Source organism: Columba livia, chromosome 28, assembly GCF_036013475.1.
Source record: "Columba livia isolate bColLiv1 breed racing homer chromosome 28, bColLiv1.pat.W.v2, whole genome shotgun sequence".
In the NCBI taxonomy this organism is placed as follows: Eukaryota; Metazoa; Chordata; class Aves; order Columbiformes; family Columbidae; genus Columba; species Columba livia.
In genome coordinates, this window is record NC_088629.1 from 1,941,003 (window position 1) to 1,954,062 (window position 13,060).

A 13,060-nucleotide genomic window follows, 5' to 3' on the forward strand; every position below is an offset into this window, starting at 1 on the left:
GGCGGAGTTTGGCTGAGGGAGAAATGGCGGCGGGAGCGGCGGCGCCTCAGCCCGCTCCTCAGCGCGACCCCCGCGGGCTGCGGGGCCTCGGGGCTGCCCCGGGGGGCGAGGCGAGCGGGGAGCCGCGGCTGGGCCCGCACGGGCCCTGCTGGAGGCCTCAGGTGGGCGGTGCCTCCCCCTGAGGGGGCCGGTGCAGTCCAGCCCAGGAGGTGGTTCCTTGGCCTGAGTGTCGGTGGTTTCCAGCCCAATCCCCCCTTTCTAGCAGGTGTCGCTTTGGCTTTACCTGCGGCACTTGGCGCCTTTGGTGGTGTTTGTGGCATCTTGCCCCCCCCACCCAGTGCCACAGGTTGGCAGTGGGGTGGGGGTTCAATCCTGCCGGCTGCAGGTGTAGGGATGCTGAGGTTATTAATGTAATTAGGTCTGGGTGTCTCAGCTGAGGTTATTTGGGGGCCGTGGGAACAGCTGAGGTGGGGACTGGGTGTGCTTAGTGACGGTGACACTCAAACATGGGTTTGGTGGCCACAAACAGCCCAAGGGACACTTATTGAAGAGAGAGACGTCGGAGGTTTGAAAATGATCACGGACCTTTTTAACGAAGCTATTCCTACATTTTATGTCCTGTCTGTGAGATTCTCCGCACAAGTTTCATCCCTCGGAGGTGGTTTCAAGAGGGGGGCGAAGGATTAAGTTGCCCTAAAAGTCTCCATGGGTTCTGTGGAGGTTTCCTGGACTGTCCACCTCGCTGTCACGGCTTCCAAATGCCACCAAGGCGGTGATATAAATGCTTAAATTGCACATTTGCTTAAGTACATTTGTGGATCGGTGCCATCCGAGTCCCCTGCGCTGTCCAGCCGGTGACTCCGCGTCTCCATCGCATCAATTCACGCGGCTGGTGTCTTTAATAATGAACTTATTATTGCGATTATATCTTTAATAATGAACTCCTTGCTGTGAATAATTGAGGGCTGGTGGAACGCACGGCTTTTAACAGCCTGCAATACAGGAGATAGTGCGGTTAAAACGGGTAATGCAGGTTTGTATTAACTGTTAACATATTTAACAAGAATACAAGTGTTGATTTGAGAGTTAACATCTTCAGCATACTTTGCAATGTTACTTTATCTGTAAAACTCCGGTGAGTTTGAGCAGCGCAGTGCTCCCAAACGGAGCCCCTCGCCGTGCCACCCGTGTGCCGCTAGGAGGTGATTTATGAGTCTGTAGCTCGTTAAACAAGCGTATTAATTTTCTTCTGCTGGTCTTCAGGAGCTGCCGGTTGTAGTTCCCGCTTTGCACAACTCGCCAGGCCGCCGCGGGGCTGTGTTTCCATTCACCGGGCTCTCTGCCGCCTGTAAGTCACACACACGTGCGACGCAAAGAGCGCCACGTTCTCTGGTTGTGCCACCGGTAATAATAACAAACGCCGTTATCGCCAGGTAGGCATATTAGAGAGCAGTGTAGGGGAAAGGGAGCTGGGGGTCCTGGGGACAGCAGGGTGACCATGAGCCAGCACTGGGCCCTTGTGGCCAGGAAGCCAATGGGACCTGGGGTGGGTTAGAAGGGGGTGGTCAGTAGGTCAGAGAGGTTCTCCTGCCCCTCTGCTCTGCCCTGGGGAGACCACACCTGGAATCTTGTGTCCAGCTGTGGCCCCTCAGTTCCAGCAGGACAGGGAACTGCTGGAGAGGGTCCAGCGCAGCCACCAAGATGCTGGAGGGAGTGGAGCATCTCCCGTGTGAGGAAAGGCTGAGGGAGCTGGGGCTCTTTAGTTTGGAGAAGAGGAGACTAAGGGGGGACCTCATTAATGTTTATAAATATATAAAGGGTGAGTGCCACGAGGATGGAGCCAGGCTCTTCTTGGTGGCAAACGATGATAGGACAAGGGGTAATGGGATCAAGCTGGAACACAAGAGGTTCCGCTTAAATTTGAGAAGAAACTTCTTCTCAGTGAGGGTGGCAGAGCCTGGCCCAGGCTGCCCAGGGGGGTTGTGGAGTCTCCTTCTGTGCAGACATTCCAACCCGCCTGGACACCTTCCTGTGTAACCTCATCTGGGTGTTCCTGCTCTGGGGGGATTGCACTGCATGAGCTTTTGAGGTCCCTTCCAATCCCAAACATACTGTGATACTGTGATACTGTGATACTGTGATTTGTGTTCCTGCTGGTGCTTTGCATCCTCTGCCTTAGAGCATTATTATTTAACAGACTAATAGCAATTTTCACTTGGCTTTTTCAAAAAATAAAATCTAGAAGCAGAAAATAAATATAAAGTGATTTTTTTGCTGAAGTGAAGGGGACAACAGCCCGTCGCTCTGGCAGTGCTGGTGACAAGCAAGGTGACGTTTGTGAGTGGGATTCAGGTGTCAAGAGCAGCCAGGATTTACCAACAGACCTTTTGATGACTGACGGGTGTATTTCCCACTGAAAAAGCCATCTGTGAATCCCAAACGTGGTTTCTTCCTTGCTTGGAAATGCGACGTGTCCTAGACCTGAGGTTAAAATGCAAAGTTTAAGAAAGAAACGGTCAAAACTCCCCAGGGGTGCCCGTGTCCAGTGTGTGTTGTGCAGATTGATGTTAATGACGAGGAAAACGCAGCTGCTCTGGACCACATCAGTGAGTTACTTCTCATTGTTGCAGGAGGAAACTCCTGTTTCTTTAGGAATAAGGATAGTTGTGAAATACATATGGTTTAAAACACAACGCACAGGTGGACCGGTCCTGAAGGAACGCCGAGATTATCTGCAAAACGTGAGTTAATTACTAAAGCAAACGACCTGTCACCGCAGGAGAAACCCGCTCAAGGGAGGTCTTAATAAAACCGGAGCGAGAGGCCTCCAGGACTCAGGGTTTGGCCCGGGATCAAGATGTTTCTCTGCAGGAAGCTGTTGTGGCCATAAAAATGTCTGTCCTTTTAATCAGGGGTTTGTTTCTCTTGTCAAGTCCCGGCTGAGATTTCCCTTCGCAGCTTCTCCGAACATCTGGTTGTTGTCACGTTGTTATTATCAACCTTGGAGTGAACGATTGGGCTCTCCCATGTTATGCAATTGCTTTGAATGTTATGAAGTTATTAAAAATGATAAACATGTGGGGTTTTGTCCTGGTTTCAGCAGCAAGCGCTAAACACGAGGCTTAGCGTATCGCCTAACTCTGGGTTTTACCAGCGATCTGTCGCGAGATTTGTGGCAAAATGTGAAAGTTGTCAAAAGCCTCATTTATTTCTACACGTGTAGGTATTTAACTCCGGCCGCCGATGGAATCGTGGTACAGTCGTGCTGGTTTATGTGACGATTAAAGAACAATAACGTGGTTTGCACACACCAACGTGGTTGCAAGGCGCTGTCGACACGTGCGCCGCAGATGATCCCGTCGCCAGCTCCGCGTCAATTGACGCACCCAGACCTGCTGCTCTGTGAGTTTCAGACGATCGCCGTCCTCTTTGACATTCAACTTCTGATTTTTGGGATGCTTTCAGAAGGAGACCTGCTCTTTGTGTTCCTGATACGACCAGAACGAAAATACCACCGTGACGCAAAGGTCTTGAACCTACTCCTGAAGATGTTTTTGCGCTTTGCGTGACTGCATTACGAGTAACACGAACAGAACACACTTGGTTCTGCAAACACGTTACAGATTCAAAAACTCATCCCTAAAAAGGCCACAAGGTTGAAACTTCTCCAGGGCCGTGGAGATATAATCTCAAACTCAGGCTACAAGCGGTTTGTGTCTTATATGAACGTTCTGATACGTGCGTCATCCAGTTTATAAAGGGTTAATAACTATAATTCGTTCTCTTGATGGTGCTTTTTTACAAGGACGCTCGGTAAAAGATGAGCCCCAAATTCCACGCACTGTAACATCAGTTCAATCGGGAGCTCACGTTTTATTTTCTGCTTGTACTCGAAGGAATTGGTGTAATTGTTGGCAGACCCAGTGCAGGCTCTAAAAGCTGAAAACAAAGAGTTTTTATTACATCCGCGTTGGAAGAACCACGATCGATGTGTCGATAAGAGTTCTCTGCTTTGCTAAAGCGTGGTTGGGAACTCGGTGATGACGCTTCGCTGAGATTGACGTTTCAATGCAGGATGCCTGTGCTTGCCAGTTTTTAATTATTTTAATACGAGCCGCGTTTTATTTTGTAGTCCAGCCCTATTTCCAACTCCTGCAGGTGCCGAGTGTCGAGAACAAAATTCAGAGAGCGGCATTTTTGCGCAATAACTCGCACAAAACACTTGGTGTGAAGAGGTTAACAGAGCGTGTTTATCTCATTCGGGGGAAAAGGCTCCGTTCACTAAACAAGAAATGGTGAGTTCTAGGTTGTTTATTAAGTCTCCCTGACGCTCTCTTGGCTTCATGGAGGGAATTGCTAAATAGTCGTGTTGTTTCGGCACCGTTTGGTTTCTCTGCTCTCTGTGGAGCTGGAGACAGGGCTGTAAAATGTGTAAAACCCTCTCTCAATGTTTTGCAGATAAGAGAAGTAACGTCGCCCAGGAAGTACCGTCCTTTAAAAAAATACCTGGGAAACAACAGACTAATTCTTAGGGAGAGTTTAGCAGAATCCAAGCTTTGAGAGCTACGTTTCTGCTGCGTTTCTGTCCCGCCGAGTTGGGAAAGCTGAATATTATCCTGTTTTTATCCCGTCCCCGCGCAGCCCCGGCCGTGCTGGATCCTCCCCTTGGCAGGGGCTCCCGGTCCGGCCCCCTCGCTGCTCTATAAATCACCCTCCGGCGCCTTTTCCTGCTCAACCATCCAGCCGTCAGCCCCCGATCACCATGGGTAAGGGATCCTCTGCTCTTTGCCACCCTTCAGACTCGTTAGCGGGGGGTTCGTTAGCGCCCAGGGAGGAGAAACGCGGCTGAAGTATCCCCAGTTGTTAAAAGGTTGATGTCTTTAAGCTGTTGGAACCCCCACGGTTTTAAATAAGGGACTTTAACACTGTGGTCAGCGCCTTTTATCCCACCGTTAAATGTCTCTTTTAGCACCTCGGTGTTTATAATAGAAACCGAAAGACTTGGGTTGGTTGGGAGCGACGCTGGGGAAGGTTCCTGGGAAACTGAGGGCTGGAATTTAACCTATTTGTTTGTATTTTTGTGATAGGACGTGTAGTTTTTAAGGACTTTCATTTTTGGACACGCAGACAGGAAATGGAGGAAGGGACCGAAGGTTTTATTTGTATTAATATCTTACTGTGTCGGTTGCACGGTGGACACTTAAACTGATTTCACAGCACGTGGACGTTGGTTAAAAAACCCTCTTATTCCACAGGCAAAACCAAGAATTCAGACTCAGCCAAAGCGAGTCTGGTTTATCAACCTGGGGCGAACGCTTCTCTCTTTGCACTTTTATTACAGTACAAAGGAAACTATATCCATGTCGCTTTGCTTTCTAACAAACTGTAGTTCTAGTTCTGTGACCGGTTTTGTCGGCGGCGCGCGAGGATTAAGTTAAATACTGCGACTTAAAGTGTAAAAAGCAGCGCGGTGGTGACTGAGGATCGAGTCTTGGGCTGCTATTCAACAACAGGACGGATCGGTAAAGTCCGCTTGCGTAATTTCTTGCTGGGAAAGAGTTAATTCCTAGAGGAACGTGCTGCTTTTGGCTCTGCAAGGGCTGTGTCTTGTCATGCCTGGAGTCCAGCTGATAAAACAATTGATTCTTTTCCCATTTGTGTGTTGGGTTCAGCAGTTTAGCACGACCACACCTTGACTTCTCAGGGCTCCTGATTCCCCAGGCTCTGCAAGAAGCCCAGGTCGGGCTTATTCCACCTCAACTTAGGCTCTCAACAGAGGTGCCTCATTTATTTCTTCATGAAGAGGCTGAAGATTTCTACTGTAAAACCACACAAATAAAAAGCAGAGTCTTTCCTGCTGTTAAACCCAAACTATCAAACTATTGGGCCCCTTAGTTCCAGCAGGACAGGGAACTGCTGGAGAGAGTCCAGCGCAGCCACCAAGATGCTGGAGGGAGTGGAGCATCTCCCGTGTGAGGAAAGGCTGAGGGAGCTGGGGCTCTGGAGCTGGACAAGAGGAGCCTGAGGGGGGACTCATTGCTGGGGATCAAGATGGAAAGAGGCAGTGTCAGGAGGATGGAGCCAGGCTCTTCTGGTGACAACCAGGGACAGGACAAGGGGCAATGGGTGCAAAGTGCAACACAGGAGGTTCCGCTGGAAGATGAGAAGCAACTTGTTGGGGTGAGGGTGGCAGAGCCTGGCCCAGGCTGCCCAGGGGGTTGTGGAGTCTCCTTCTGTGCAGACATTCCAACCCGCCTGGACACCTTCCTGTGTAACCTCATCTGGGTGTTCCTGCTCCGGGGGGATTGCACTGGATGAGCTTCCCAGGGCCCTCCAACCCCTCACATTCTGTCATTCTGTGATCAAGGAATCCCTCGGTGTGAATTTACTCCAAAACTGCGCTTGATGTTTTTTTACAACCTGTCATAAACCTCATTATCCAGGCTGAACATAGTTAGAGAATGGCTGTAGGCAGCAGTAACAGAAGGAACAGGGATGTTTTTGTCAGCTCTTGGCCTGTATGTACAGATAACCGCACAGGAGCGAGGGGGGATCAGGCTCACGGTGACTTCATTTGTGCAAAAGGGAAAACAGTGCGGTGAACAGTGAGAACCAAACGTGAATATTCACCCTGTAAAATCCACCCGTGAGCTGTTGGTGATGGAGGAACGGCCGTGGATTTGGGAAGACGAAGGCGGATGGGAAGAGAATTTACGTACAAGGGTGGCAGACGCACAGTGGAACAAAGATCTTGATGCTTTTGGTCCTCGCTGGTATTTCCAAACCACGTTTTGCATCCTGGTCTTCAAACCGCACCAGCAGCTGCCGGATCCACCGTGAGCCCCATGAACATCGTTAACCGTGGATTATTAACGCGGCAGCGTCAATATTCCCATTAACGTGTCGCTACAAGATGGTACAAATCAACGTTTCGTGACAAAGCCGGATTTTGTGTTCACAACTGACACGGAAGGGCCTCACCCCCCCGAAATCTTCACACAGAACAGAACAAAAGTGTTTGAACAAGGTGAGAGGGAAAGGAGGGAAAGAACGTGCGTGTGAGGAGGAACAGAAAACGTTCATCATCTTGCTGGGTGTTTTCTCTGGAAAACAATTTGGCACAAATCGTCTGTTTTTCCGAGTAATCAGCAGAACGCTGCGTTTGCAATGCTGCTAAAGCCATGATATAACACGCACTGAGCTCCTGCTAATTTAGGTGATTGAGAAAATTGGAACAAAGTTTGAATTATGGCTTTGGCATAAACAGAACAAAGCAAACCTCGTATTTTGTGTTTCTGCATGAAAACGTTTCACAAAGAACGGGCAATTAAAGCCGAAGTGCTAAGTGACTCTTCTTGAGAAGCTGCGGCGTGTCAAGTCATGGGATGGCTCAGCCGCTCCGGCGCCAGAACGGCGGAGATTTCGCTCCAGTTTAACCCAAAAACATGCAACAGGTTGTACCTGCCCCTCAGAGCAATATTTCAGGGTCAGATTTCCTTAATTTTAGCCAACAAGCCTTAATTCCAGCCAACAATGTATTGATGCAACCCTGACACATCTATTGGCCGTGTTAGGGTAGAAATCAGAGATTAGACTGACTCCTTTCTTTTTCTCTCCAATCAGCGAAATGCGGAGCCTGCGGTCCGGGATACGCGACTCCTCTGGATGCCATGAAAGGCAAGTGTTGTAACATCTTTTCTAAATCCAAGCCAACCAGGAACTGGTTTTAAATTAGGTGAAGACTAAGACGCCTTCCAGAGCGGCTCGTTAGTCAGCAAAGCCAAGGAGACTTTAAATACCCAAAGAGATTTGATTTCATTTTGCACACAGGGCTCATGAGCTCTGTTACATTAAACCGCAGGGACTTTGGGTTCAGACTTATAGTTTTAATAGTGTCCAAACTTCACCTCGAGGCCTCTGATATGTTTTAAAAGCCTTAATTTTATAGCTTGGAAATGCAAATACTGAGGAGAAATCCCAGCTTAACAGAGAGGTGAAATCTGGGGAAGGTGAACTGCAGGTTTTGGTCCAAATTGGGCGCGTTCAATGAGATTTGTGTGTTGCAAGGTCCGCGGGAGGAGATCGTGTACCTGCCCTGCATCTACCGGAACACGGGCGTCGAGAAGCCCGACTACCTGGCCACGGTGGACGTCGACCCCAAATCTCCGCACTATTGCCAGGTACCCGCGTGTCGAACCTCGAGAGACACTGAAGCATTTTGGTGCTTCGTATCGTTATTCGGTGTCTCCTTGGAGTCTTGTAAAGCTTTGGATTAAGTGTATAGTATAGAGCATGTATAGAATCGTGACGTCCAACTTTCTTCTCCCCACTCTGCAGCTTCAGCTCTGTGTGTCTCAGGCTGAATCCGCTCCCTGAATAACAAACAGCAGGTTCCTTCTGCTCTTTATTAATTGATGCTTCCGCACAAAGACCCATCTCTTTGTCTAGGGGGGAATAAAGCTCGAGCAAACTGAATCTTAAGCCCAGCTCTGGCTTTGCAGGTGATCCATCGCCTGCCCATGCCCAATCTGAAGGACGAGCTCCATCACTCCGGCTGGAACGCCTGCAGCAGCTGCTTCGGGGACGCCACCAAGAGCAGAAATCGCCTCATTCTCCCCAGTCTCATCTCCTCTCGGATTTACGTGGTGGACGTGGGAACGGACACGCGAGCTCCCCGGATCCATAAGGTCAGTTTAGGTGACTTTAAGCTGGCTTTTTATTTCTGAGGTTTTGAGCAGGATAGGAGAGCCGGAACATTTAGGGAAACTTTGGTCAAACATGTGGGAGTTTGGAAATTCCTGCAGTTTATTGATAAAATAAACTGACTGTGGAACGTGAGGGAACTGTTAAGTGGGTTTTTGTGCCAACCCACCTGCCTGCAAACAATCTCATTCAAAATCTTTCCGTTTCAAGTTCTGCAGAACCTCTCCAGCCTTTAACTATTAATGCAGTGGAATAAAACCCCTCAAGGGCTCTGCTCATACAGTGAATTTTCATTCAAGCCTCAAAGCCTTTTATTTTCCCCTCTGAGCTGCTGGTGCTCCAGTGAGTGTTGTTGTCTGAATATCGCACACGTGGTGTTTCTGCCACTGCTACTAATTAACACAAACGCAGACGTCGGTGTCTCGCTGGTGCACGAATGTGCTTCGAACCATTCACCTCTTGCTGTTAATATTTTGACAAACAAATCAATGTTGCAGTGCAGAGGAGAAAGGTGGAACTGGCATTCTGCGTCACCGTGCGTTATCTCATTGTATTAACAGATCGTTGAGCCGGTGGAGTTGTTCTGGAAGGGGAACGTGGCTCATCCTCACACCTCGCACTGTCTGGGCAGCGGTGACATCTTAATCAGCTGCTTGGGAGACCCTGCTGGCAACGGAAAAGGTATTAAACCCCTTTGGGAGGAGTATTTGTGCTCCCAAAGTACAGGCTGAGACATTTATAAGAGCTTCCCATTCTTCTGCACGCACAACATTCCAGCAGCTGCTTAATTAACCGTAGAATAAATACTTGAGTGACCAGGTGAGCTGTATGGTCTTTGCCAGCTCAAATCCCCTTTGTCTCGCAAAAATTCAAGCTTTACAGCACTTCTAGATTACATTTGCTATTGAAACCTTTAGAAGGATTCTTGCATGCAAATTGTGTCGCCTACTCGGTTACAAAACGTACAAGCTCTTGGAAGAAATGTGCTTCAGGTGGCAAGTGGGGAACCTGCTCCTCTTCATGGGGTTTTTCTCTTCTGGATGGCGGGCAAACGTGTCCTTGAGTAGATGCACATTATGTACGTAATTCAAAGTGACCAGCAGAGAAAACCAGAGGCGACTCCTCCAGGGTCTTCTCGAAGACATCCCTTAATTGAAACATACTCTAGGAGGGCTAATGGATTTATCGGAACGACTTGAGTAGAAACAGAGCAAACGGAAGCTTAAAAAAATCGTGATGGTGTGATAAAGTTCTTTAAAAATCCGGCTTTCCTGTGCTTTAGTCCGAGAGAATCACAGAATTCTGCTCACGCACTGGGTTGCATTTTACAGCGTGTTTCGAACGTTTAAATACTGTGAATCTGATTTAAAGCTGTGTGGATGTCTTATAACATTTGGGGGGTTGTTTTTCTATCAGGTGGTTTTATTTTGCTGGATGGAGAGACCTTTGAAGTGAAAGGGAATTGGGAGAAAGGGGACAAGGTGCCGCCTCTGGGTTATGATTTCTGGTACCAGCCGCGCCATAACGTCCTCATCAGCAGCGAGTGGGGAGTGCCGAAGGTCCTGGCAGATGGATTCAACCCCGCCGACGTCGAGAGAGGTGAGGGAGCATTTGCTTCAACTCTCCCGAGTGATTCTTCATCGCAATAACATCTGATTTGTGTCCATCCCGACCCTTCAGGGCATTACGGCCGCCACATCAACGTGTGGGACTGGAGCTCCCGCACCTTCGTCCAGGCCATCGACCTGGGGAAGGGCTCCACCCCCCTGGAGATTCGCTTCCTCCACCACCCGGCCGCCGCAGAGGGGTTTGTGGGGTGCGCTCTGAGCGGCGCCGTGCATCGCTTCTACAAGACCGAGGTGAGTCGGGGCGCCACGGCAGACGCAGGAGCTCAGCCCTCATCTCACAAACCCGCTGATACCGGGGGAATAGTAGCTCTTAATTCAAGTCTAATTCTAGCCAAGCTTTAACACTGCGCCGGAGAGCAAACCTAACACCAGCATGCGCACGAGCCAGGGGTAACTGATTAAGCAAAGCGACGGTCTCTTCCAACCGAAATAGATTCTATGGTTGTACGATTCTCTTGCCGTTGTAGAGGGCGAGCTGGGGACAGGCAGCACCCCAAGCTGAAGGAGATCTGTGGGGTTTGGTTCTGCTGCCGTTACCGCGGTCGGAGACGTTGTTGTGTAGTTTAATCATTAACGTTCTCGCTGGCAGCGGAGTTCCAGCCTCACCCCTTGGCAGCCTGCGTGTCACCTCTGGACGGGACCTGTTCACCACACAGCACTGTTTGCTTCTCCCCCCTCCGTTAGGCGCGGCCGAGCCATCGCGGCTCACGCCGCGGCGATAATAACGCTGTGTTCTCTCCTGTGCCTTCTGCAGAAAGGAGACTGGGCGGCGGAGAAGGTGATTGAAGTCCCCAGCAAGAAGGTGCGAGGATGGCTCCTCCCGGACATGCCGGGTTAGTGCATTTGGGGAAGAAACGGGGTGTTGTCCTCGGCCATCCCGTGCTCCGGCGTTGCTTTTTGCAAAATGTTATCCTTAAATAGCAAACACATCCCTCGTAAAATACTATAACACATTTCTGTTTGAGTTCTTTGTGCGACGCTTCTGATGTGATGACATCAACCTGGAGATTTCTCCATAATAATACCTGGAGTTTGGGTCCTTCAGCGCGAGCTCGTGGTGTTCAGGGTCAGTCCCAGGAGCACTGGTGGTTCATTGGGTTTCCAGGGCTGATTGTGGTTGTTCAGCCCATATCTTAACATATTTTCCTGAGGCTACTGCATCTAGAATTTTGAAAAGTAACAACCGGCTTGTGGTTTTGTTTGGTGCTGGTCCCGTTTCCTCACTTTGCTACTGAATATTTCCGTCCAGGTCTGATCACCGACATCCTCATCTCGCTGGACGACAGGTTCCTGTATTTCAGCAACTGGTTACACGGGGACGTGCGCCAGTACGACATCTCCGACACCCGCCGGCCGCGCCTGGTGGGACAGGTGAGGAGAAAACACCCATTCACTGCGGCTGGAGAATTATCCTGTTCCTTTGAGAGCCAACACCTTTCCTGACTCTCCCTCGGCTGCAGGTGTTTGTGGGGGGCAGCATCACCAAAGGGGGACCCGTGACCGTGCTGGATGACAAGGAACTGCAGCGTCAACCGGAGCCTTTTGTCATCCAGGTGAGTTTTCCAGACACACGATTATCCATTTTGAAGTATCCTTTGTTTCTCTTTTCTGTGGCGTTTCTGGTTTTCGGCCTCATCTTGAGCGCCTTGTTCTCTGCTGCAATTTCAGGGGAAGAAGGTGCCGGGTGGACCTCAGATGATCCAGCTCAGCTTGGATGGGAAGAGATTGTACGTCAGCACCTCCCTCTACAGCGGCTGGGACAAGCAGTTCTACCCGGATCTTGTCAGGTAAGAAACCTTTGGGTTGTCTTTGCGTGCGTCTGCGTGACTTTATATTTGTGGGAATTAAGGGAGATGATTTTCCAGGTGGCCACGGGAGGGCAGAGCGCAGCCTCCCAGTTAATCTCAGTAACAATTAATGTCAGTTTTCACTCGTTCATCCCTAATTTGAGGCCGCAGGTTCCATCGAGGCCATGTGACTCACTTTGAGACCCACAAAACCCCAATTTCAATCCAGGGTTCTTTCCGTTTGGCGTTAAACGGAGACAAATCCTGCCCGAATATGCAACAACGAGGAATCCTCTTCCCAATTTCTGTTCTCTTGGCCCTTTTTCAGGGAAGGCTCCGTGATGCTGCAGATCTATGTGGACACGGAAAGAGGCGGATTGAAAGTGAATCAAAACTTCCTGGTGGATTTTGGGAAGGAACCTGACGGGCCCGTCCTGGCCCATGAGATTCGTTACCCTGGCGGGGACTGTAGCTCTGATATCTGGGTTTAATCATTAATGGAGCTTTTTTGGTGATGGAGACGCTGTTCTTAAATATAACAACCCCATCAGGAGGATCATTCCATGGGCTGGGGGCCAAAAGGCTTCATTTGCTCATAAAGCCCTTGGTGCTTTGCATGGCATAAAAATCACGCGCATCTCATCCATAGCCACATATTTCTAGAGCCGCGTTATATTTTAACACACGGGCACTGATGTTATAAAAAAATCAACTATAAAATTGTTCTTCAACTCAGGTTTAGGGTTTTTTTTAGCATTTTCTGTTATAAAGAATATAAAATGTGGGGTCATTTCAGAAAACAACCTGCGGATGATCCTGCGGGCGGCCACAGGAGGGCACAGCTGAACGTTTCCTGCTCTTCACTCCCGGATTGTTAATTTGAGGTGGCAGATTAATTGATGTTTCTGCTCCCAGGTCACATCCAAAAGGAGCAGATGTGTT

General features: G+C 49.5%; 1 protein-coding gene across 3 annotated transcripts; it reads left to right on the forward strand.

Annotated features, from left to right (window-relative positions):
• Window position 1: 1 nt before the first annotated feature.
• On the forward strand, window positions 2–12,853 carry LOC102098739 (methanethiol oxidase). Of its 3 annotated transcripts, none has more exons than XM_065043221.1 (14): window positions 2–161; window positions 1,264–1,433; window positions 4,642–4,766; window positions 7,624–7,677; window positions 8,068–8,180; window positions 8,502–8,687; window positions 9,264–9,384; window positions 10,120–10,302; window positions 10,384–10,562; window positions 11,086–11,164; window positions 11,581–11,702; window positions 11,792–11,884; window positions 12,000–12,118; window positions 12,447–12,853. In XM_065043221.1, the coding sequence occupies exons 1-14, from the start codon at window positions 24–26 to the stop codon at window positions 12,607–12,609; spliced, it is 1,845 nt and encodes a 614-aa protein (XP_064899293.1). In that variant the 5' UTR covers window positions 2–23; the 3' UTR covers window positions 12,610–12,853. The 3 variants fall into 3 exon arrangements, with proteins under 3 accessions (XP_064899293.1, XP_064899294.1, XP_005513198.2); XM_065043222.1 differs by lacking the exon at window positions 2–161 and adding an exon at window positions 4,159–4,295 and having other exon boundaries at window positions 1,269–1,348; window positions 4,459–4,766; XM_005513141.4 differs by lacking the exons at window positions 2–161; window positions 1,264–1,433 and adding an exon at window positions 2,312–4,295 and having other exon boundaries at window positions 4,459–4,766.
• The last annotated feature ends 207 nt before the right edge of the window (window positions 12,854–13,060 follow it).

Excerpts from the sequence above, each read along its gene's own strand:
- LOC102098739 (XM_065043221.1), top strand. The coding sequence starts at position 24 with ATGGCGGCGGGAGCGGCGGCGCCTCAGCCCGCTCCTCAGCGCGACCCC. Across the intron at positions 7,678-8,067 it reads TCCTCTGGATGCCATGAAAG|GTCCGCGGGAGGAGATCGTG; the intron begins GCAAGTGTTGTA and ends GTGTGTTGCAAG. Across the intron at positions 10,563-11,085 it reads ATCGCTTCTACAAGACCGAG|AAAGGAGACTGGGCGGCGGA; the intron begins GTGAGTCGGGGC and ends TGCCTTCTGCAG.